The 26,285-nt window shown below is 36.2% G+C and overlaps 1 protein-coding gene across 4 annotated transcripts in view; it reads right to left on the minus strand.

The window, feature by feature from the left end:
* ATG4C (autophagy related 4C cysteine peptidase) overlaps positions 1–26,285 on the minus strand; it is an 85,957-nt gene that overhangs the window by 45,000 nt on the left and 14,672 nt on the right. For all 4 annotated transcript variants that reach the window (XM_008690793.2, XM_008690791.2, XM_008690792.2 and 1 more), the window contains exons 2-3: positions 17,514–17,653; positions 9,697–9,780 (exon numbers count right to left, since the gene is read on the minus strand). In XM_008690793.2, coding sequence (XP_008689015.1) covers positions 9,697–9,780; positions 17,514–17,589 — 160 coding nt within the window. In that variant the 5' untranslated portion in view covers positions 17,590–17,653. The remainder of the gene's footprint in view (positions 1–9,696; positions 9,781–17,513; positions 17,654–26,285) is intronic.

The following is a 26,285-nucleotide window of genomic DNA, read 5'->3' on the forward strand; positions in this document are numbered from 1 at the left end:
ACAAAAGTAGTAACCATTTAAGGAGGTAAAATAGTTAACCGGACTATATTAAAATTAAGAACTACTATTCTTCCAAAGATAACTTTGAGTGAAAAAGTCATAGATTAGAAGACATGTCCTATATATACATTCCAAAAAAGGATTCATATCCAGAACATATAAAGAAAGCTTAGGAATGAAACAATAAGAAAAAGACAATCTAACAGAAGACCTATCCAAATGGAAAGGTGTTTATGAAAATATGCTCATTCCATTAGTTATCAGAGAAATGCAAATTAAAATCAAAATGTAGCTCTAATAAAAAAGAAAAACATCAAGTAATGGTGACATAAGAGCAAGTAGAATTCTTACATACACCTAGTAGGAATACAAATTGGCACATCTACTTTATAAAACAATTTGGTAGTATCTACTGAGGCTAAACATATGAATACCCTGTGATCCAGCAATTACATTCCCAGGTATACATATTGAATGAAAATCCATACGCATGCTTACTCACCAAAGCACATGTACTGGAATATTCACAGCAGCGCTCTTAACAATTGCCAAAAATTGAAAATTTTCCAAATATCCCCCAAGAGTAAAACAGAGAAAGTCTGGCACATGCACACAATGCAGTACTGGAAGGAATACAAAAATATCCAGCACCCGACAAGGCAAATAATACAATGTCTGGCAATCAATCAAGGATTACTAAGCATGCAAAAAGGCAGGAAAACACAAGCCAAAATGAGAATACTCAATCAATCAAAACTGAACCAGAACTAATACAAATGCTAGAATTGGCAAACAAGGACATTAAAACAGTTATTACAACTATTTTATATATGTTCAAAAAGGTAACTAGAGAAAAGGAAGACCAAAAAAAAATGGAACTTCTAGATATATAAACTACAAGGTCCAAGATGAAAAATATATGACTGGGATTTATGGCAGATTAGACACTACTGAGGAAAAGACTGAAAGACTGGTGAACTTGAGGACACAGCAATAAGAGCGATCCAAAATAAAACACAGAGAGGAAAAAGAATTTTTTAAAAATAAAAGACCAGAAGGGGTGCCTGGGTGTCTCAGTCAGTTAAATGTCCAACTCTTGATTTTGGCTCAGGTCATGATCTCAGGGTCATGGGATCGAGTCCCATGTTGGGCTCTGCACTCAGCGTGCAGTCTGCTTGAGATTCTCTCTCTCCTTCTCCCTCTTCCCCTCCCCCCACTCGCAGTCTCTCTCTAAAATAAATAAATAAAATCTTTTTAAAAAATAAAATAAAAGACCATCAGTGAGCTGTGGCAGAATTTCATCCATGGTAATATATGTATAAGTGGAGACCCAGGAGAGAGAAGAAAGTGAAGGAAAGAAAAAATATTTGAAGACAAAATGACTGGAAAAAATTCAAATTTGAGGGGAGCCAGGGTGGCTCAGTCGGTTAAGCATCTACCTTCAGCTCAGGTCATGATCCCGGGGTCCTGGGATCAAGCCCCACATCAGGCTCCCTGCTCAGCAAGGAGTCCGCTTCTCCTGCTTCTCCCTCTGCCACTCCCTTGTTCATTCTTTTCTCTCTCTCAAATAAATAAATAAATAAAATCTTTTTTAAAAATTCAAATTTGATGAAAACTATGAATCAGCAGTTTCAAGAAGTTCAACAAAACCCAAGCACAAGAAACATGAACAAAATTGCACCAGTACATATCATAATCAAATTTTTCCAAACTAGTGATAAAGAAAAAAATCTTAAGTGCTTAGGAAGTAGTGGTTTCATCTTACCCTAAGTCATCTACAATGAATTCATTCATAATGATAAATAAGTATAAGATTCTTTTTTTTACAGATTTTATTGAGAGAAAGAGAGCAAGCGCGTGCAAGCACAAGTGGGGGGGGAGGGGTAGAGGGAGAGGGAGAAGCATACTCCCCACTGAGCAGGAAGCCTGATGTGGGGCTTGATCCCAGGACCCCAGGATCATGACCTGAGTCAAAGACACGTGCTTAACTGACCGAGCCTCCCCAGGTGCCCCAATAAGTATAAGAGTCTTAAACTTGATAATCTGCCTTCTATTATTTTATTTCTATCAATATTAGGACACATTTGTAAAAAATTAGATTATTTTAACCAGGCTAAATCTGGTATGATCTTTCAAGCTTCTAAATTTATCTTGCTACCTTTCCTGAGCTACAAACTCTTCACTTCATATTATACAATTCCACCTTCCCAGTGTAAGATATCCTGTTGTGCATTGTTATGTCAATATCTGTAGCATAAGGGTGCCTGGGTGGCTCAGTCGGGTTTTCGGCTCAGGTCATGATTTCAGCGTCCTGGGTTTGGCCTGTGTGGGGCTTCCTGCTCAGCAGGGAGCCTGCTTCCTCCCTCTCCCTCTGCCCCTCCTCCCTGCTCGTGCTCCCTCTCTCAAATAAATAAATAAAATATACTATAAAAAATATTGTATACTATAAAAAAATCCAAATGGTCCTACCAGTTAGTAGCATCTTGACCAAATACCAAAATTTAATTTTACAGATTATCTGTAAGAGAAGCAATTAAGGATTTTATTTCATTCTAAGGAAGCTTAATCTTTTCACAGACACCATGCCCCCATCTGGCTAGGATTTTTCTAGGTTTTCTCTTAGATGATTCAGGACATGATGGGCTCAGAGACTGTTAAGGAAAAACTGGAATTTGAGGCTATCTCTGGCACACTGGTTCTATTGTAGGGGCCAAAATGATTTAGTGTAAACTGAACAGAGATAAGGCTCTGTCTTTCCTAATTTTGGGGCTGAGGAGCATCTACAATCAGTCTAGCCATGGGGATGAAAATAGTACATGGAAAAAGGGGGAAAAACTTTTTTAAAAAGTAGGGTAGCACAGAGGCTAGAAAATGGTAAAAGCTTTTTCTGAACTGAAACCATCTCAGGGATGGACTTTTGCTAGGAATCTCTTTGTAGAACATAAGGAAGGGCATGAAAGTAAGATATCAAGTGGTCTTACTATGTATGCTGTTGGTTTTTGTGCTAAGTCTATTGTTTTTAGGGATCTGTGTTGCTCTAGATCTTACCAGGGTTATGCCCAAACGTTGTGGAAATAAGATCAAGGAATTCAGAATTTTTTGAATCATAACTTTTACTTTCACTAAAAAATGGCATGTACAAAGAAATGAGGAGTTATATAGAGGTGTATCGCTTAATTTCCAGATTTCGTTCTATCGGGGCATCTGGGTGGCTCAGTGGGTTAAGCATCTGCCTTTGGCTCGGGTCGTGATCTCGGGGTCCTGGGATTGAGCCCCATATCAGGGTCCCAACTCAGCAGGGAGTCTGCTTCTCCCTTTCCTTCTGCTCCTCCCTGCTGCTTGTGTGCACACTCTCTCTCTCTCTCAAATCAATAAATAAGATCTCATTCTATTATTGATTGATATTAAAGTATTTTGTCTGACCACAATGCAACTGAATTAAAAATCAATAAATAATGCAAGAAAATACTACATACATTGTTTATAAAGGTGAAAAACCAAAATCAAATGCCCATCAATAATAGAATGAGTAATTTGTAGTAATTCATACAGTGCAATACTATGCAGCGGTAAAAGTAAACCAGAACTACCTGTAACAACATGGACAATTCTTAAAAACATAACTGAAAGGCATAAGCAAGTAACAGAAGCGAAATATAGTTTGATTCCATTTTCAAAAAATCAGAAACAGGAAATAAAAAATCATTGTAACATTGCAATAGCGGGTTTTTTTTGGCATGGGAGGGCTATAATTGGGTAGAAGAAGCACACAGAGATTTAAAAAATTACTCAAATACCATAGGTTTTCACTCATACGTGGAATTAAAGAAACAAAACAAATGAACAAAGAAGAAAAGAGACAAAAAAACAGTCTTAACTATAGACAACAAACTGGTGGTTACCAGAGGGGAGGTGAGTAAGTGGATGAGGTGAAGGAGATCAAGAACACACTTACTGTGATAAGCACTGAGTAACAGATAGAACTATTGAATCATTATATTATACACCTTAAAATAACATAACACTGTATGTTAGTTATACTTGAATTAAAAGTTAAATAAATAGGTAAGAGTAAAATTGTATTTTTTTTGTTGAGTACACTTTTGTTACTCTCCTTAAATGTATATACACAAGGTTTTTACCTTCTCTATGTATGAATATTTCATAATTTCAAAATTTTAACGATTTAATATAAAATTATAAAAATAATAAAAATTCGGTATTTGTAATAAATAATACAAAGAAGAAAAAGTCTTTCTTCCACTAGATTGTGTCATATTGGTCATATATCCGAGCTTGGTGCTGAAATAGACACTTGCTACTTTAAGGAGAGTTGGTGAAAATAAGGCCAACATGCTGAGATTAGCAGAGTAGGAAGATGAATAGAACATGAGTCCTTGATGTCACAGAGGCACTGAATTAACCAACCTAGAGCCATCCCTACATAGGACTTCTGATTGTGTATGTTAATACATCCCCTCATTGTTTAAGCTATTTTGAAATACATCCATTAGCAACCTTTCTAATTTGGTCTCCTTCTGTAGTTTTACAGCAGCCTATATTTCTGCTTCATCACAAATATCATAATGGGATTAATAACTTTTGTACTTATTTGTTTAATGTCTCTCATCTGGACAGTAAGCTCCTTGAGAGTAAGGACTGTGCCTGTCATACTTTCAGCATTAACTCCAGTGCCTGGCACATTATAAGACTCTCAATAAATACTTGTGGAATAAATGATTAACCTTATTCATCACATCTACTACTGAATACTTAAGTTGTTTCCAACTTTTTATTTCAATAAAGCTACAATAAACATCCTTGTACATGTATTCTCCACACATACAGAGAACTCCTCTATGATCAATACTTAAAGGTCAAATTGCTGGATCCTAAGTTGTGTATATTTTTAATTTTTCTAAGTACTCTCAAATTTCTCACGAAGAGGTTGTACCAGTTTACACTCTCTTCAGCAGTGCTTGAGTTCCTACTTCTTCACATCCTTGCTAAGATTTGATATCATGAAACCTTTCAATTTTTACAAATCCGATGACTAAGAAATAATATCCCATTTTAATTTGCACTCTCTTTATTACTAGCATAGCATTTTCCTGTATTTGGCCATTCAGATTTCTACTTAAAAAGCACCTGGCCTGTTCATTTGCTTGGCTCATCTTTTCTTGGGTTGTTTATGTGCTTCGTATTAATTTGTAGTTCATTATTATTTTGGAGACTAACATTTTGTTTAAGATAGAGATGGAGAGATAGAAAGGTCATCATGTGATACATACACAGATAAAATACCTACACACACAAAAGGAGAATGAAAGAGCGTGTGCAAGTATCTTCTCTCTCTGGTTTGCTACGAACCTTTGTTTATGGTGTCTTCTGTCATGTAGATATTTTAAATTTGTATTTGGTCAAAGTGATCAATATTTTCCTTTATAGGCTGTAATTTTATGTTGTTTTTTTTTAAAGATTTTATTTATTTATTTGACAGAGAGAGAGAGACAGCCAGCGAGAGAGGGAACACAAGCAGGGGGAGTGGGAGAGGAAGAAGCAGGCTCCCAGCGGAAGAGCCTGATGTGGGGCTTGATCCCAGGACTCCGGGATCAGGCCTGAGCTGAAGGCAGACTCTTAAGGACTGAGCCACCCAGGCGCCCCTGTAATTTTATGTTTTATGTAAGAAGTTCTTCTCTGGAGCACCTGGGTGGCTCAGTTGGTTATGCATCTGACCTCAGCTCAGGTCATGATCTCAGGGTCCTGAGATCTCAGGGTCCCTCCTCGGGGAGCCTGCTTGTCTCTCTCTCTCTCTGCCTCTACCCCTACTTAGGCACTCTCTCTCTCTCTCTCAAATAAATAAATAAAATCTTAAAAAAAAATTCTTCTTTACCAAATATCATGATCACTAGCTCCTTAAAACAATACAATTTGGCCTTGATGCATAACACAGACCCACATCCAGTAAACGTAGGTTAGCTGCTGTTACTTTTGTATCTTTACCACTCTAGTGAAACTGCTCTCACAAAAGTCATCAGCAATTTCTCATCAACAAATCCTAGAGCTTCTACCGAGGCTATTTCCTATTTAACCTCTTTTGAGCATTAGGCATTTTGTCCAACTCTTACTTCCTGAAAATCTTTCCTTTGGTTTCTATGATAATACACCATTATGGGTTTTTGTCTTATATATTGCCTATTCCTTCTTAATGTCATTCACTAATTCTTCCTCATCAGACTATCTTTAAAGATGGATGTTCTCCACCTATACTTTTCATCAATGTGACCTTACCCATTGGCCTCGAATGCGACCTCTTTGAAAATAAATACAAATCAATTCTAAACAGCCTACTTCATTCAGACTGTTCATTTCTAAATAGTCTACTTCAAACACTACATGTACCCCCAAGCCCATGCTTCCTTTAGTATAGCAGATTTGGTTACTAATACTACCTATTATCCAAGATAGTAGTTTTTAAGTCTTCTTTATCTACTATCTCCATGTTACTAAATCCAATCATTTGTTAAATGCTGTTGATACTATCTTAAAATACCTCACATCCATCCCCTCCTTTCCATTTCCACTACCCTATATCAGAGTCATTGTATCTTGCCTATTAACTGACTTCCAATCATTCTTCTATCAGTTATTCTTCCAAAGCATGTATTTAGTTATAATTATTATGTGCTCCTTCTGGGCAAGATCAATGTCCTAACCAGTACATTGTGAATATATAATCACTGAAAATAATTACATGAAATTTGGCATTTTTTGCTCAAAAATCTAAGATAATAACAATCATTGTAATTAAGAAGCCAACTGGGCACCCCAGTCTCTCTCTGAAAACTTAGAAAACTTGCTTACGCCAAAAATTCTGTGACATGTAGGAACCCAAACCTAGCCTCCAAGATTTCTGCTAATTCTCCACAGCTTAAGCTTTAATGCTCCTCCCTGTGTCCAGCCACTACAATATGAGTTGTCGTCTTCATTCCACATGTCAAATTCATCCCCTTTCCAAAAGAACTCCTCTTAGATCAAGCATTTCACAAGCTTACCTGACTTTACTTAAGATCAGAGGACGTCAACAAGGGAATGTCTCAATGGACATGTAGCCTCTTACCACCTTTCTAGCTCCTCTCCTTTCTCCCTCCAGGTCCCACACCTTTCCCCTTCCCTGTATCACCACTCCTAAACGAAAGCAAAATACAGTTGATCCTTGAACAATGTGGGGTTAGGGGCTCCAATCCCAACCCTGTAGTCCATGTATAACTTGGAGTCCCCAAACACTTAAACTACTAATAACTTATTGTTGACCAGAAGCCTTACCTGATAACATAGTCAATTAACACATTTTTGTATGTTATATGTTATATGCAGTATATACTGTACTTTTACAATAAGCTAGAGAAAAGAAATATCATTAAGAAAATCACAAGGAAGAGAAAATATACTTACAGTACTATACTTACTGCAGAAATCCACATGTAAGTGGACCTGCGCAGTTCAAACCCATTGTTCACGGGTCAACTATAGTCTTCTATTTGTCTCATTCTTACTTCCTACATCACTTACTTTGTGTCTCTTGAGTTGAGGGCCCCCAAGAGCCCACTACAAGGATCTGTTCAAAGTATTTCTTCTAAAAAATCTATAATGCTATCCTTAACAACAACAAAAAAATTCTAATAAAGGGCACCTGGCTGGCTTAGTCAGTAGAGCATGAGACTCTTCATCTTGGGGTTATGAGTTCGAGCCCCACACTAGGTATAGAGATTACTTTAAAAAAATTAATTTTAAAAATTCTAATAACTTTTTCTCCAATTTCCTATATCATGAATAATAATACTATTTAGGATGCTCATATGTACCAGGCAAATCACTAAACCCTTATGAAACAGTTATCATTAATACTTAGGAAGAATAAACAATTTGCCTAAAGTAACAACTAATTAGTAAAAAGAGCCAAAATTCAAAGCACTTATGTCTGACCCCAAAGCCCATATTCTCCTCTGCCTATAAACAAATAACAAAACTTTTTAGTATAGCATTCAAGAAGTCCCGACATAATTTGATTCTTTCCAGAATTCTCTCACACCATACCTACACGGGACATCTCTGTTTCTGAAATATACTCTCTAATATCTTGTGCCATTCTATTTACCGAAAATGTATCCCTTCTTTGTCCATCACCTTCCTATTCATCCTTCAAGAATGCTGTGAGGATTCAATCAGTTAAACATGTAAATTACTTAAAATGCTGCCTAGCACATAATAAATAATAAATGTTAGCTGTTATTATTACAAGACTTTTAAAAGGTTTTAGGAAATTGCTGATAGGAGGCGCCTGCGTGGCTCAATTGGTTGAGTGTCTGCCTTCGGGTCAGGTCATGGTCTCAGGGTCCTGCGATTGAGACCACTGGACTCCCTGCTCAGTGGGGAGTCTGCTTCTCCCTCTCCCTCTGCCCCTCCACTCGTGTGCTCTCTCTCTCTCTCTCAAATAAATAAAATCTTTAAAAAGAAATGAAAAAGAAAATTGCTGATAAATGATGTGCCAAAATAAGTCAACCAAAAATAAAAGCCTTGATAATGACATACTTTCACATACATTCACTCCTCTCTCCTACACACACACACACACACACACGCACATTAACACAAAATACACACACTCATACACACAAAACCAAGCAAAGACACATAGTAGAAAAAACACCAGTCATAAAGTGAGACATAGTCTTGGTTTAAATTTCAGCTCTGCCATTTAATACCTGTGTGACTTTGGACAAATTACTTAACTTCTCTAAGCTCCTGTTTCCATACTCATAAGGTAAGGATATATGAATCGATGTTGTAGTCTTGTTGTAAGAATTAATGACATTTCACAAAGAGCTCAGCATGACGCCTGACACATAGAAGACACTCATTAAGTGACATAAATTATTAAAAGAAAATACATGATAATTATTAAAAGAAAATGTATGATAATTATTAAGAGGATGAGTATATGTGGAAACTTAAAAACATCAAATAAAGTCAATTAATTTCAGAAATTGGAGCTTCCTTAAGAATTGGAAAATCTACCATTAGTAGGTTAATTAAGGTGATACTTTTAATTATTAGTGTATACTTTAAAGTTATCACAGAACTTGATACATCATATTAAGATATCAATTCAAATAATACTTAGCATTCATACTATTATAAGTCCAAAACTATGGGGGACACCACAAAAGAGGTCATGATTCTCATCCTCAAGGAGTTCACTAGAAACCCAAACCACATGGCAATGTATTTTGTGTTACATAAAATACAGGTTCTTAAAGAAATATGCCAAAAACACAAGCATAAAAAGTAGTATGGTGGTTGCCAGGGGCTGAGGGANNGGAAAGAGAAGGTTGGGGAGTTATTGTTTAATGGGTAGAGTTTCAGTTTTACAAGATGAAAAGTTCTGGAGATAAATGGTGGTAATGTTATTAGTACAACATTATGAATATATTTAATACCACCTAACTGTACACTTAAAAATTATTAGGATGGTAAATTTTATGTTATGTGTATTTTACTACAATAAGAAGAGTTTAAGTAAAAAACAAAAAGACATATGCCAAAAGTAAATTAATCTGGAAATAAAACAATGAAAACAGTTATACAATGAATTTCTATAAAGATTTTTAAATGGGTTACAAATTTAGCACTTACCTTCATACTTAAAATGGTAGCATTTTCCAAGCAATAATACGGGGGAATTTCTACTAAAATATGTTTTTGTTTTCAACACCCAACCTGAACGAGAAAAGAGAAAAGTAGTTTTGGAATTAAAGGATTTCAGACTAAGAGTCTAGCAGCATTTCCTTTTTCTTAATTTCAAATCATTAATTCTCAGCTATAGACACTCATTTTTTGCAAAAATAGCAAAATATATGGACAATGAACTGAAAATACAGGCCATTTATGTGACATTCAAATACAGTTAAGTATTTTAAACACATTCTATTCATGTAAAAGACATGAGAAAGAAAAGAATTTAATTTTAATTTATTTTCAAACAGGTTACAATGTTCTTATGGTATAAAACTTAAAAGGTACAAATTCTACTCCAGTTCCTCTGACGTCAATCTCTTTTCCCAAATGCAACAAATGTTACCAATTTCTTGCATTTCCTTCCATCTTAGATAATTAAAATATTTAAAGTAATAGAGTATTCCAATAAAGTAATTTAGGGACAAGGTAACACAGTACACTAGTGCTTTTGGTAAATGTGGATTGAAGTTTCCTACGGAAATGTTATAACCCCATCATGTCAGCCACCTTAGGATCTCTGAAAGTAGTGAATAAAGCTTTCAGAGAGACTCATCTCAGTTTTCCACCTCCCAATTCCCAATCCCCAACTGTAGTTGCAAACTCTGATTCTTCCAATTTTCTTCCTACTAAACTATGTGTCTAAAAGGTAGTATCCTTTTGGGGTTTTTTCCCATGACCCTGAGAACATGACCTGAGCCAAAACCAAGAGTCGGTTGCTCAACCAACTGAGCCACCGAGGTGCCCCCTCCTCTTGGTTTTTTATGGTATTACTAATATTTCTTGACTTCCTGAGAAAAACACTTGTCCATTACATTTCTGAATATCCCCAAGTATATGAAATTCCTGACTGCTAATGGTAGACTTAAAAGCCACTTCTAAAGTACAAGAGCATATAAACACAAAGAATCTGAAATTGGGAGACAACAGACTTAGATCTACTCTTTTTTTTCTTTCTTTCTTTCTTTGGGCAGCAAAGTAAAGTTTATTGAATGATAGTAAAGTTTATTGAATGATAGAGGACAAAGCTCCCGAAGAGGGAGGGGACCCAAGGGGGTTGCCTGACTTAGGTCTACTCTTAAGTAGACTATCTACCATTTATATTGAAGAGTTGTTAGAAAATTTAAAATCAGTGATTCTTATGAAAGTGCTCCTCAAAGTACTGTAATACAAATAAATATAAAAAACAAATAAATAAAACTGTGTATTCACAATAAAGATGATCCAAGTATTTGAATTTGCTGGAGAAAAGAATGGAAAATCAAACACACGAATCAGGCTTTCATGCAGCTTGGATTACTACAATACTCTCCAGAATGGCTTCTGTGCCATCAGTCTTCCTTCACTCTAGCATATGCCACATATCACTGCCAAATTAATCTCCCCGTGGCTCAGCTTTGATTAGGTAACTCTTCTGCCCAAAAACCATCCTCAGTGACTCATTATTAACAGATTTATTATGAACTTCTCAGTGATACTAAAGACTTTCCAAAATATGCTACAAATTACCTTTATAGTCATCTTTTCCATTACTTTTCAGCTGTACTCAAAGTGGAGCTTGCTATCTGGGTCATACTATCCCATGACAAAAATGTCCTCCTCAATAACAGCCTATCCAAATCCTACATCTTCTGGCTCATGTATACACTTCTAAGCCATTTTTTCCTTTTCTCACTTGGCTCTGATGGTCTTCTCTGAACTATAATGGGAAATTAGTATTCACTGGCCACCTACTGTCTACCAGGAACTAGGCTAGGCACTTTACAAACATTATGTCTTAGAAATATTATTAGTAACTGTACCGGAATAATTCTAATCCCCAAAATAGTAATAACTCCTTCTCCTCCAACGGCATTTCTAAGGCAAATTTGAAGAACTTCATAAAAACAACCTCAAATAAAAGGAAACAATCTTTAAGGAGGAACTTCTCTCCTTCTCTCTACACTTTACCCTCTGCCTACCACCTCTTACCAGTCACCAGTCCTTCCTCAAGAAAAGAGAAGTTGCGAATCTAATTTCTTAGAGCCTGGGGCACTGCAAAGATCCACATTTTACATGAGCACAGATACATAGTGCTTTAAAGCTCAACCATCATTCATTCATATGGTGCATGCTTTAACTTCTGTACTTCCTGTGCAAATCCTGGCAGGACCTAACCCTCAAAATAGACTGCCTTCCTTTAATACTCCATGACGCTAGGTACATAAAGAAGACTCAGGACTTCTGATAAGGCCCAGCCATTTTTCTCTCTTTTTCCACAGGCATGTCAGAGCTGAATTAGACCAGTATGCCAAGTAACTAGTCTATATTCTTTTTTTTCTTTAAATTATTTAGTTTTAGTTGGCCAATCTTCATTTTATCTTTTTAAAAGCATTGTAAGAAATGTACCACTATCTCTGCCCTAGCTTACTGATGCTGAACCAGGATGCTCTGGCACACAGAGATGGAAAAATGAAGGATATAAAATCCATAGAGATAGGATAATAGAGCCTGGGACATAGGAAAGAGACATGAATAAGAAGTATGATTATGAATAAGTTCTTCTTACATATATTGAAAAATATATAGTCATCAGAATTCTTCATATTCAAGAATATATTTTTATTTTATTCCTCAACCTCCCCCACTTTTTACCTCTAAATCTCAATTTATAGCAGCAGGGAGGTGGGACAGAGACAAATTAAATGTCATTATGTTTTCTAAATTAAAAACTAATAAAACTAAATTAATAAAAGTAAGTAAATTTGGCAAAAAAGCCATTTAATAAATTGACACAGAGCAGTGACAGTCTATGAGGGGTGAGCACTGACCAGAAGGAAGAATGAAGAAACTTTCTGGAGTAAAGGAAATTTTCTATATATTGATTAGATTGCTAGTTTCATAGGTATAAACATGTGTCATACTCTGCAAATCGTATACTTACGATCTGTTCATCACACTTTACGTTACTTTTCTCTCAGTTACAAAAAAAAAAAAATTAAGAGATAAACTAGAACAGTGTTTCAGTTATTTGTTCCTGTTTAACAAACCACTCCAAAACTTAGTAACTTGAAACAACTTTTTTCTTATATCACATAGCTCTGTGGGTTGACTGGGCTCAACTGAGCAGTTCTCCTGCTGATCTTGCTTGGAGTCTCTAATGTCGTAAAAATAAGATGGAGAGGCTCAACCGAGATACTGCATTGGCTGATGCTTTCTCTCTTATGTAGTTTCAGGGCCTTTCTTCTTTGTGTGGCCTTCCATGTGATTTCTCCAGCTGAGTACCTAAGCTGGTTACATAACAGTTCAGAGCTCCAAAACAGAGCAAGCAGAACTTGCCCTCTTAACAGCCAGGCCTAGAATTGACACACCCTCATTTCTATCTCATTCTATTGGTTAATATAAGGCATAGGCCAGCCCGGATTCAATGAGAAAAGAAACAACACAAGATGTGATTAAAGATCCTTACTAAGGACCATCTTTGGAGACTACCATAAACAGAATATTATAAAAAACCTTATAAGTCCATTAAGTCAGCAACTTGAAAATCACAAGGCTTTAAAAGATGTAAACAAGCCAAAGAACATAGAAAGAACAGATGATAATGATTTTCTGGAGGATCAGAAACACACAGAAGAAGGATGGTTTACTTATTACTATTTTAAAACGGAAGTCAAGTTTACATACCTCATAAAGTCATGTAAATAAAAAGGGGGAGGGGAGAAGAAAGCAAAAATGAAACAGTTTTATAAGAAAGTAAGGTTGACAGTCTTTTAAATCTTAAGTGCTATGCCACTTCTAGTTCCTTCTTCACCATTTCATAATACTGACGTTGATAAAAATAATCCTAAATTATGTTCACTGTATTCAGAAAACAGCAAGACTGGGGAGCAAGAGAGGCTGGGTTTAAATACCAGTTTCAGGGGCGCCTGGGTGGCACAGCGGTTAAGCGCCTGCCTTCGGCTCAGGGCGTGATCCCGGCATTATGGGATCGAGCCCCACATCAGGCTCCTCTGCTGTGAGCCTGCTTCTTCCTCTCCCACTCCCCCTGCTTGTGTTCCCTCTCTCGCTGGCTATCTCTGTTAAATAAATAAATAAAATCTTTTTAAAAAATAAATAAATAAATAAATAAATAAATAAATAAATACCAGTTTCAAGAGTTATTACCTGGAATAGAATTGTGACATGAAATAGAATTTCATGTGACCATGAAATATGTCACTTAATCTCAGTTTTCTAATAAAAAAAAACTCAGAAAGATATCTATTTCAGAAAGATATGAGACTTAAATCAGAAGGTACCTAAATTATCTACAAAATGCTAATGTGTTAATGGGTGTTCAATGTTAGTCCTTCCTATACCAACCATACTACACAAACTCAAAGCAAGGAAAATACACAAAGTATTTTAGAATGATTTTCACCAATAAAATCAAATAAAAAATATTACTTCATAACTTGAAGCTATCTAGAACACTTAGTTACCCTGAACAATCTGTTATCTAGAGATTAGGGATTAATCTCTGGATTTTACTGTGGACACTTAAATTATCTAGATATGGAAAACAACACATATGTAAATAATAGGTTAAGTAACAACTCCTAGGATACTACTAAAATGTGTTATCTAGTACGTATATGACAATTTTCAACTTACAAATGAAATCTTCATCACATAACCTATTCACCAGAGTAAATGGCTTAAAAAGAGCATAAGCTTCTACCTGCAGATGAACATGATCTTACATACAGAAAACCCTAAGGAATCCACAAAAAATGTTAGCGCTAATAAAGTAGAACACCAAGCTTACAAGACACAGGATCAAATTATAAAAAACAACTATAATTCTATATACCACCAACAAGCTAAAATAAAGAAAACGATTCCTTCTAAAATAGCATCAAAAATAAAATACAAATAACTTTAACAAAAAGTACAAAAGTTATATGTAAAAAACCACAAAACATCATTGAAAAAAATTATAAGCCTAAATATAAGGAAAGACATCCCATATCCATGGACTGGAAGACTTAATATGGCAATACTCTGTTAAGATGGCAATACTTTGCCAGTGGATCTACAGATTCTGTATCAAATCTATATCAAAATCCCAGCTGGATTTCTTACAGAAATTGGTAAGATGATCAAAAATTCATACAGAAAGGCAAGGGATCCAGAATAGCCAAAACAATCTTGGAAAAGAACAAAGTTGGAGGAATCACACTTCCCAATTTTAAATTTTACAAAAGCTAAAGTAATCAAGAGAGTGTGGTACTGGCACATGGACAGATGTGTATATAAATGGAACTGAATTGCAAGTCCAGAAATAAATCTCTACATCTGTGGTCAACTGATTTTAGACAAGGGTGTCAAGACCATTCAAAGGAGAAAGAATAGTCTTTTCAAAAAATGGTGCTGGGACAACTAAATAGCCACATACAAAAATGAAGTTGCACATCACATGCAAAAATTAACTCAAAATGGATCAAAGACCTCAAAATAAGAGCTAAAATAATAAAATTCTTAAAAAGAAACATAGGTATAAATCTGCATGATCTTGATTTAGGCAGCAGTTTCTTAAATATGATATCAAAAGAAACCACCAAAGAAAAAAATAAACAAATTGGATTTCATCAAAATTTGAAGTTTTTGTGCTTCAGTGGACACTGAAGTGTGAAAAGTGAAAAGATAACCCCAAAATGGGAGAAAATATTTGCAAATCATACATTTGCTCAGGGATTTGTACCTAGAATATATAAAGAACTCTTACAACTCAATAGTGAAAAGACAGATAACCCAATTTAAAAAGGTACAAAGGATTTAAATAGACATTTCTCCAAAGAATATATAAAAATAGCCAATAAGTATATGGAAACATGTTTAACATCACTATTCATCAAGGCAAATGCAAATCAAACTCAGTGAGATACTTCACACCTACTGGAATGGCTCTAATAAAAAAGATAGATGGGGTCACCTGGGTGGCTCAGTCAGTTGAGCATCCTATTCTTGGTTTCAGCTGGGGACATGATATCAGGGTTGTGAAATCAAGCCCCACATCAGGCTCCATGCTCAGCACAGAGTCTGCTGGAGATTCTCTCTCCCTCGCCCTCTGCCCCTCCTGCTCATGCTCTCTCTCTCCTTCTCTCTCTAAAATAAATAAATCTTTAAAAAAAATTTTAAAAAGCATGGACAATACAGGGCGCCTGGCTGGCTCAGTCAGAAGAGCATGTGACTCTTGATCTCTGCGTTGTGAGTTTGAGCCCCATATTGGATTTAGAGATTACGTAAATAAATAAAAAACTTAACAACAACAAAAAAAGGATGGACAATAAAAAGTGCTGGTGAGAATGTAGAGAAATTCAGACCCTCAAACATTGCTGATGGGAATGTAAAATGGTGCCGCTACTTTGAGAAATAGCTTGGTAGTTCCTCAGAAAGTTAAACTTAAAGAGTTAACATATGATCCAGCAATTCTACTCCTAAGTATAGACCTAAGAGGAACGAAAAGATATATTCACACAAAAACTTGTACATAATGTTCATTGCAGCCTATTCATATTAGCCAAAAAGTCAAAAACAACCCAAATGTCCATCAACTAAGAAATAGGTAAAGAAATTGTGATATGGCCATACAATGAAATATTATTCAGTCAGTCACATAAAGGAATGAAGTAATGATACATACATGCTACAATATGGATGAATTTCAAAAACATTATGCTAAATGAAAGGAGTCAGGCACAAAAGGCCATAAGTTGTACAATTCCATATATATGAGATGTCCACAATAGTCAAACCCATAAAGACAGAAAATAGACTGGTGATTCCCAGGGGCTGGAGAGAGGTGGGGAAGAATGGGGAGTAGCTGCTAATGGGTCCATGGTTGCTTTTGGGAGTGATAAAAATGTTCTGGAATTAGATAGTGATGATGGTTGTACAATCTTATAAATATACTAAAAACCACAGAATCATAAAAGGTATGTAAATTATATCTTAATTTGTAAAAAATCAATGTCCATAGTTTTCAAAATGCAATGTTTCATTATTATCAAGTTATAACTATCTGAATGGCTAGCTGGCCATGCCTTCCAGTGAACCAGAAGCCAACTGTCAATTGTGTTTTACCTGAATTTGCATTATGAAGGGGTTTTGCTAAATGTTACTCCAAATTTATGGATATGAACCTCTTTCTATTGCAACTGGTTCTGCTAAGTATTTTTCCATCTTCGAAAGTTTCTTCATTTCCTATTTGTTTCTAGTCCAAGGTGGGTTTTAAAACCACCAAAATGACCCTTATTGGATTTGTTTGCAAACCACGAATAACTAGGTTAAATATAAAGGTCTAAGAGTACTCCTAAGAGAAATTCATAGGTATCAGTATGTGAACATTATACTGTCTGTTTTGTGTGTACAAAGGTCTATTTTGCTTGCTTCCTAGTTTATATATGACGTTGCCTGAAACTGAGTCTGAAAAACTGAGGTATTATCATCACTTAAATAAATTCTATCTGCTTCTGAATGTTCAAAGAAAAAAGGACCACATAGCATGCCTGAGTTTCTAGACAATGTTTATGATGATATTTGGTTCTTTCTTCAGGATATATGTTTATCTACATTCCTCACAGAAATATTTCATTCAAAGACAAACTTAAGCAATTGTGAGTGACTTAATAAGGCAGATGATACATGTCTTTAAATATTCCTTTAGATTTATACAATTTTTAAATGATACTTACTATATTTCATGTTGTTCCAAGCAGATATAAATTTAGTTTTTAGCTTGTCAACTTCATCTGTTCCTGTGGCCTCCATATTCAAATTCTAAAGAAAAAGCCATCACTTGATTGCATTCTTCTGTAAAGTTAAATCTTTTGTACTAAAAGAAAGAAAATTAAAGAAAAATAAGTAATGAGGATATATTATATGGTATAATATTGCTAAAGTTTTACTTATGATTAAATACAATTTGAACGGCAAATGAGCAAACCAATTTCTCATTTTACATAACAGATTATAATATATTCTATATTTTAATTACAAAAAACATTAAATACCAAATATACAATAAAAATTATCACACAAAACCAAACAGTAATCTTCTCCAATTACTCACAATCAAGAACAATAAATTAGCTTAGTGAAACAACTCCACTTTGATGCTTGTGAGACTATTGCAAGATTTGTTTTATTTGTAATGAGAGAAGGTGGTTTTAAATCTTACAAGAAATGACAACTATCCGGCCCCCCAGTGGCTCAGTTGGTTGAACGTCTGCCTTCAACTCAGATTGTAGTCCTGGGGTCCTGGGATTGAGTCCCGCATAGGGCTCCCTGCTCAGTGGGGAGTCTGCTTCTCCCTCTCCTTCTGCCTGGCACTCCCCTGCTTGTGCTCTCTCTCTCTCTTAAAAATAAATAAATAAAATCTTTTAAAAAAAAAAAGAAAGAAAGAAATGACAACTATCTTCAGAATGGAGGATTCCACTTAAACTGATTAAGTCACTACTTCATATAAAACCTGTTTTGTTTTTTAAGGCATTTTCTGCATTTCCTCCCTATCTCAGTACTGCAGCATCTTTAAAAAACAGAATGGCTTAGGGGCATGTGGGTAGTTCAGTCAGTTAGGCATGGGACTCTTGATTTCAGCTCAGGCCATGATCTCTGGGTCCTGAGATCGAGCCCTGCATGGGGCTTTGCACTCAGCGGGGAGTCTGCTGGAGATTCTCTCTCTTTCCCTCTCCTTCTGTCCCTCCCCCTCTCCCCCCCAACTCCACTCATACATGCCGTCTCTCTCTCTCTCCAAAATAAATAAATCTTTAAAAAAAATAGAATGGCTTAAATCTACAAAAAAAGATGTTTTCTTACTTTAAAGTAAGAATAAATGTAGCTCACAGGTATTTGTTTTATAACTGACGAGGGAAATTTGAGATGTGCAATATAATCTGAAAGAGGAACAAATTATACCTTAAAATGCTTGTGCTTATCTGCAATAATTCAGACAGTTTACTTTTCAAGAAAAGAATGCTGCACAGAACATTGCCCTTTTAGGGTTAAAAATATCTACTCACAAGTATTGATAAATTTATTTCTCTAACAATAGACATTCCATTTTATAATATGTACTAAAAGCTACTAATTATACAGTACAGTTGAGGCAGGAGAAAGCATGGCCTGTTGGAAAAATTTTAAAAGTCAGTGTGACTAGAGCACAAAAAATCCAAAAAGGGGGCTTGAGATGTGGCTATAGGTTTGACATGGGCCAGAGCACACACAGCCTTGTACACCATGCTAAGAATTTTGTTGTTTATCCTAAGAACAATTGGTTTCAAACAGAAATATTAGAATCTGATTCTGTGGGTTTGACTCCCAGGGCAGCACAAAGAATAGATTGAAAAGGACAAGAGTACATGATTAGAGTTTACAAGTACTGTACAGGACTAGAAGAGAGATCGTAATAGCTTGGAATGGAGCATCAGAGAGGGAGAGAAACAGACATATAAGGAAATGTGTCAAAAATCCAATGTCTTGGTGTTTAAATGAATAAGGAAGGCAAAAAAGATAGATATGCCAAAGATACACCCATGTTCCTGGCTTGTGAAACTAAATAAAAGGTGCCAACCATTGAAATAGGGAGCATCAGAAGAGGGTCAGGTTAGAGGAGGAAGATCATGAATTTAATTTCTATGTAGTTTGAGATGCCTCTGAGAGATATATTAATTTATTTAATTATTCAATAAATTATTGCCAGCCACTGTTCAAGGCAATGCAGATACAGCTTAGGACAAAAACAGTGAAACACTTCCTCTCAGGGAGCTTACCTTCTAGATATATTCCAGAGAGGCCAACTAGGCAGTTGGATATATAGATCTGGAGCTTAAAAGTGAGGCCTGAGCGGGAGCTATTAATTTGAGAACTGCTGATGTATAAATGAGAATTAGAGCTAGAAACATGTTCCTCAAGGACTTTGCCTTATGTTTACACCCTCAGTCTTGAGAATATTCAAGGCCCTTCAAGAAATTACATCTGCCCTTTTACTTAGCTTCCTCTCTTGCCACTCCCTCACATGCACCATTCACTGAAGCCACTTTTAATATTAATATTAAAGCTTCCTAAACTGGACATGCTTCCATGTCTTTGCATGTGCTGTTCCCTCCACCTAGAAGGCCCTCCTGTTCATCCTCACTTTTTGACTACCTTATTATCATGAGTCCCTAAGACCCAGCTTAAGTTTCACCTCCTCTGATCAGACTTGTAAGATTTCTACCCACTCCATACCTCAAACTAAAACAGATGTCCTGCTCTTAGCTCCTAAGCATCCTATATCCTCCTCTATCATGGCATTCATCATACTGTATTGTAATTACTTCTTACCTCTTACAATAGACGGCCAACTTTTTGAGTGTCCTTGAGTTCTGCCTGGCATGTGATTAGCTCTCAAAATATGTTTGTTAAATGAATCAGTGAATAGATAAATAATAAGGTATCTCACTAGTAGTGCTTTTACAAGCTGTAAAAGTCTATCAGTTGGAAATTTTTTCACTGACAACAAGAAATTTTCCTCCAAAAAATTGCAGAATTTAACAAAATTTGGAAAAATAAGGAGAAAGGTTTATAAAATGTGCATCCACATGATTAATTACATATCCATTAAAAACGTCTCCAGAAGGGGGCGCCTGGGTGGCTCAGTCGTTAAGCATCTGCCTTCCGCTCAGTTCATGATCCCACCATCCTGGGATCCAGCCGCGTTGGGCTCCCTGCTCAGTGGGGAGCCTGCTTCTCCCTCTCCCACTCCCCCTGCTTGTGCTCTCGCTGTCTCTCTCTGTCAAATAAATAAATAAAAAATCTTAAAAAAAAAAAAAAAGTCTCCAGAGTGGTGCCTGGGTGGCTCAGTTGGTTAAGTGTCTGACTCCTGATTTCAGCTCAGTGATCTTGGAGTCATGAGATCGAGCCCCGCATCAGGCTCCATGCTCAGCAGAGAGTCTGCTTGAGATTCTCTCTCCCTTGCCCTCTGCTCCTCTCCCTGCTGTGCACACTCACTCTCACTTGCTCTCTCTCCCTAATAAATAAATGGGTTATCTTAAAGATTTTATTTATTTAGTTGTCAGGGAGGCAGAGAGAGAGAGCACAAGTAGGGGGAGTGGCAGGTAGAGGGAGAAGCAGGCTCCCTCCTGACCAAAGAGGCCAATGCAGGACTCAATCCCAGGACCTTAGAATCATGACCCGAGCCAAAGGCAGATGTTTAACCAACTAAGCCACCCAGGTGTCCCAATAAATAAGTGGGTTTTTTTTTTTTAATGTCTCCAGGGGTACCTGGGATGGCTCAGTCGGTTAAGCATCTGCCTTTGGCTCAGGTCATGATCTCTGAATCCTGGGATTGAGCCCTGCGTCAGGCTCCCTGCTCAGAGGGAAGTCTACTTCTTTCCCTCTGCTGCTTTCCCCTGCTTGTGCTTGCTCTTTCTCTCTCTCAAATAAATAAATAAAATCTTTTTAAAAAATAATTAAATAAATAATTATAAATAAATAAATAAATAAATAAAGTCTCCAGAAAGTTTGTGATAATGGGGAAACACTGCAGAATCTAAAACTTTAGGCATCATATGACACTAGCTGGAGAAGTGTCAGGGGAAGAGTTAAAAAGAAATCAAAAATTGACAAGTTTCTCTGGATATAAAATTGTGTGTGGTTATTTTTATACCACTATTGCCCACCTTTTCCAAATCTTATACAAAGAACAGATGTAATTTCTAGAATTTAAAATTTTTATTGTTCAAAAGCCATCAACCAGGGTACCTGGGTAGCTCAGTTGGTTGAGTGTCCAACTTGGTTTTGGCTCAGGTCATGATCTCAAGGTCATGGGATTGAGTCCTGCATTGGGCTCTGCACTCAGAGGGGAATCTCCCTGAGATTCTCTCCTTCTCCCTCTGCCCCTCCTCTTGCTTGCCCTCTCTCTCTCTCTAATAAATAAATCTTTTTTTTAAAAAGCCACCAAAATAAAATTTTTAAAGGCACCAACCACGAGTCTTCTAAATTCAAAATATTTAAAATAAGAGAATACACACACATGTATTTTCTTTCTAAGTTAGAAATAAAGTAGGTAATGGGGAAGACTTTGGTTCAAACAGCTTGCAACACTTGTTACCAGGAATACCCTGGAAAGCCCTTAGCAAGAATGTAAAAATGGGGGCGCCTGGGTGGCACAGCAGTTAAGCATCTGCCTTCGGCTCAGGGCGTGATTCCGGCGTTATGGGATCGAGCCCCACATCAGGCTCCTCCACTATGAGCCTGCTTCTTCCTCTCCCACTCCCCCTGCTTGTGTTCCCTCTCTTGCTGGCTGTCTCTATCTCTGTCAAATAAATAAATAAAATCTTAAAAAAAAAAAAAGAATGTAAAAATGATCCCTTAAAGTGGGTGGGAGGAACATAAAGACAAAGTAAGACATTTTGTATGGGAAAAGTCTGTACCTTAGAAAATGGCTCCTTAACAAATAATAAATAAATAGCCAAGGTAAGATGCTATGACACACTCAGAAATTAATGAGAAAATTCTCTAACCTCAAGGAACTTAGAGTGGAATAAATTGTTGTTATTCTTTTATTATTATTATTTTTCCTCAAAATTCCTGCTTATTGACTACTCAGAATAACTATACCCCCAAATATGAAACATTTAAAATGTTTTTGTAACATATCCTTGACTGTGCTATAAGAATACTTTTATTACCATTGTACATGGGGCACATAGGGTAGATGAGAATAATAAAATTACTATCATAAGGTCAAACTAGTTAAGCTGTTGCTAGCTTAATAATTCATATACAGTTGACCCCTGAATAATGCACAATGCAGGGTTTAGGGCACTGAACCCCTGTTTAGTGAAAATCCATGTGTAACTTTTGACTCCCCCAAAACTGAACTGAATGTCTCTACTATACAAAGAGCTCCTATAAATCAATAAGGGAAAAAACACCCAAATAGAAACAAAATCCAGGCACTCTGAAAGAAAAAGACCAATAAACATAGGAAAATATTTTCAAACTTACTAAATCTAAGTAATGCACATTAAAGGAATTTCATATTTTTTGCATCATCATAAGAGATGAAATTGGTCAGCCTGAAGAAACAACCATTTTGCATAATAATTTCTCAAATAATAAAGTCCATGAGTACAGAAAATATGTCTCATTCACTACAGTATCCTTACACCTAGCACACTGGTGTGCTAAGAGACACAAATATCTGCTGATGACAAAATTATGGTATATACATATTATGACATAGATCTATATTTATTACCATAAAAAGATATCCGCGGAGCATCAAAATATGTGAGGCAAAACTTGTTAAAACTCAAAGAAGAAACAGTTAATTCCTCTATTAAGGTTGGAGACTTTAATACCCCTCTAAAAGTAAGAAATGCAGGGCCAGCAGGCAGAAAATCAGTAAAGACAGTGTTGAATTAAATAGCACCATCAATCAACTGGACATAACTGACAGACTACTTCACTCAACAAAAACAGATTACACATTATTCTCAAGTTCACATGGAATATTCACCAAGACCAACAAGATTCTGGGCCATAAAACACCTCTTGACAAATTTAAAAGAATAGAAATCATACAATAGAAATCATATTTGTTCTCACAGAAATGGAATTAAACAAGAAATCGGTAACAAAAAGTTAGCTGGAAATTTTCCAAATACTTGGAAATTAAACAAAACACTTTAAATAACATGGAAACCTCAAGAGAAATTAAATGTTTTTAATTGAATGAAAATGAGAATACAATTTAAAATTTGTGAGATGCAGAAAATTCCCTTAAAATTTACAGGAAAATTAATAGCACTGAATGAATGAATATATTGGAAAATTTCCAATATATTTTCCTTTTAGAGGAAAGATCTAAAATCAATATCTAAGCTTCCACCTTAGGAAACTAGAAAAAGAAGAACAAATTAAATCTAAAGTAAGCAGGGAAAAAAAGAAATAATAAAAATTAAGGCAGAAAGAAAAAAAGAAATCAGTAGAGAAAAATCAACAAAATCAAAGCTAGTGCTTTGAAAAGATCAATGAAATCTATAAGCCTCTAGCCAGGCTAACTAAGAAAAAGAGAAGATACAAATGACTAACATCAGAAATGAAACAGGGGACATCACCACAGATCCCATGGACATTAAAAGGACAATTAGGAGTATTATGAACAATTCTATGCTCGCAAATTTGATAATGTAGACGAAATGAAGCAATTCTTTTAAAGACACAGTTTGCCAAAACTCACACAAAAAATAGACAATTTAAATAGGTCTATATCTATTAAAGAAATTGAGTCAACAATTAATAAACTTCCAAAAAAGAAAGCATCGGGCTCAGGTGGTTTCACTGTTGAATACTACCAAATGTTTGAGGAAGAAATTATACCAATTCTCTACAATCTCTCCCAAAAAATAAAAGCAGAGAGAATACTTTCTAACTCATTTCACGAGGTCAGCATTACCCTAATACCAAAATCGGACAAAGACATTATTGGTACTGGCAAAAGAGTAGACAAATAGATGACTGGAACAGAATAGAGAGCCCCAGAAATAGATACACATAAATATAGTCAACTGGTCTTTGACAAAGGAGCAAAGGCAATACAACAGAACAAAGATAGTCTTTTCAATAAATGGTGCCGGAACAACTGGACATACACATAAAAAAAAAAAAAGGAGACAATAGATCATACACCCTTCACAAAAATTAACTCAAAATGGATTGTAGACCTAAACGTAGAACACAAAACTATAAAAGTCATATGGAAGAAAACCTAAATGACCTGTAGCATGGCAATGACTTCTTAGATACAGCACCAAAGGCACAATCCCTGAAAGAAATAACTGGTAAGCTGACATCATTAAAATTAAACAAAGGGGGAAATGAACCACGAGAAACTATAGACTCCGGGAAATAATCTGAGGGTTTTAGAGGGGAGGGAAGTGGGGGGGATGGGCTAGCCCGGTGATGGATATTAAGGAGGGCACGTGTGTATTGCATGGAGCACTGGGTGTTATATGCAAACAATGAATCATGGAAAACTACATCAAAAACTAATGATGCAGGGGCGCCTGGGTGGCACAGCGGTTAAGTGCCTGCCTTCGGCTCAGGGCGTGATCCTGGCGTTGCATGATCCTGGCGTTAGGGGATCAAGCCCACATCAGGCTCCTCCGCTATGAGCCTGCTTCTTCCTCTCCCGCTCCCCCTGCTTGTGTTCCCTCTCTCGCTGGCTGCCTCTATCTCTGTCAAATAAATAAATAAAATCTTAAAAAAAAAAAAAACTAATGATGCAGTGTATGGTCACTAACATATCATAATAAATAAAAATAAATTAATTAATTAAAAACTTCTCTGTGAAATACAATGTCAACAGAATGAAAGGACAAGCCACAGACTGGGAGAAAATATTTGCAAAAGACACATCTGCTAAAGGACTCCTATCCAAAATATACAAAGAAAATTTAAAACTCAACAATAAGAAAACAAACAACCTAATTTTAAAATGGGCCAAGGACCTTAAAAGATTCACCTCACCAAAGAAGATATAGAGATGGGCAAATAAGCACATGAAAACATGCTCCACATGTTATCAGGAAATCAAATTAAAACAAGGAGATACCACTACATACCTGTCAAAATGGGCAAAATCCAAAAAGCTGATAAAACCAAATGCTGGCAAGGATGTCAAGCAATAAATACTCTCATTCATTGCTAATAGGAATGCAAGATGTTACAGCTACTTTGGAAGACAGTTTGGCAGCTTCTTACAAAACTAAACATACTCTTAGCATATGATTCGGCAATTGTGGTCCTTGGTATTTACCCAAATGAAATAAAAACAATCCACACTAAAACCTGCACATAGATGTTTATAGCAGTTTTATTCATAATTACCAAAAGTTGGAAGCAACTAAGATGTCCTTCAGTAGGCGAATGGATAAATAAACTTTAATACATCCAGACGGTAGACTGTTACTCAGGCACTTAAAACAAATGAGCTATCAAGCCATAAAAAGATATTAAGGAGGGGCGCCTGGGTGGCACAGCGGTTAAGCGTCTGCCTTCGGCTCAGGGCGTGATCCCGGCGCTATGGGATCGAGCCCCACATCAGGCTCCTCCACTAGGAGCCTGCTTCTTCCTCTCCCACTCCCCCTGCTTGTGTTCCCTCTCTCGCTGGCTGTCTCTCTCTCTGTCGAATAAATAAATAAAATCTTTAAAAAAAAAAAAAAAAAGATATTAAGGAAAACTAAATGTATATTACAAAGTGAAAGAAGCCAATCTTAAAAGACCACTGTATATCAACTGTATGATTCCAACAGTATGATATTCTGGAAAAGGCCAAACTACAGAAACAGTAAAAAGATCATTGTTTGTGAGGGATGGGGGCAATAGGGGCAAAGAATGAGTAGGAAGAACACACAGGACTTTTAGGCCATAAAACTATTCTCTATCGTACTACAGTTGCTGATACAGGTCATTATACA

This window comes from Ursus maritimus, unplaced genomic scaffold, assembly GCF_017311325.1.
Source record: "Ursus maritimus isolate PB19 unplaced genomic scaffold, ASM1731132v1 scaffold_12, whole genome shotgun sequence".
Classification (NCBI taxonomy): Eukaryota; Metazoa; Chordata; class Mammalia; order Carnivora; family Ursidae; genus Ursus; species Ursus maritimus.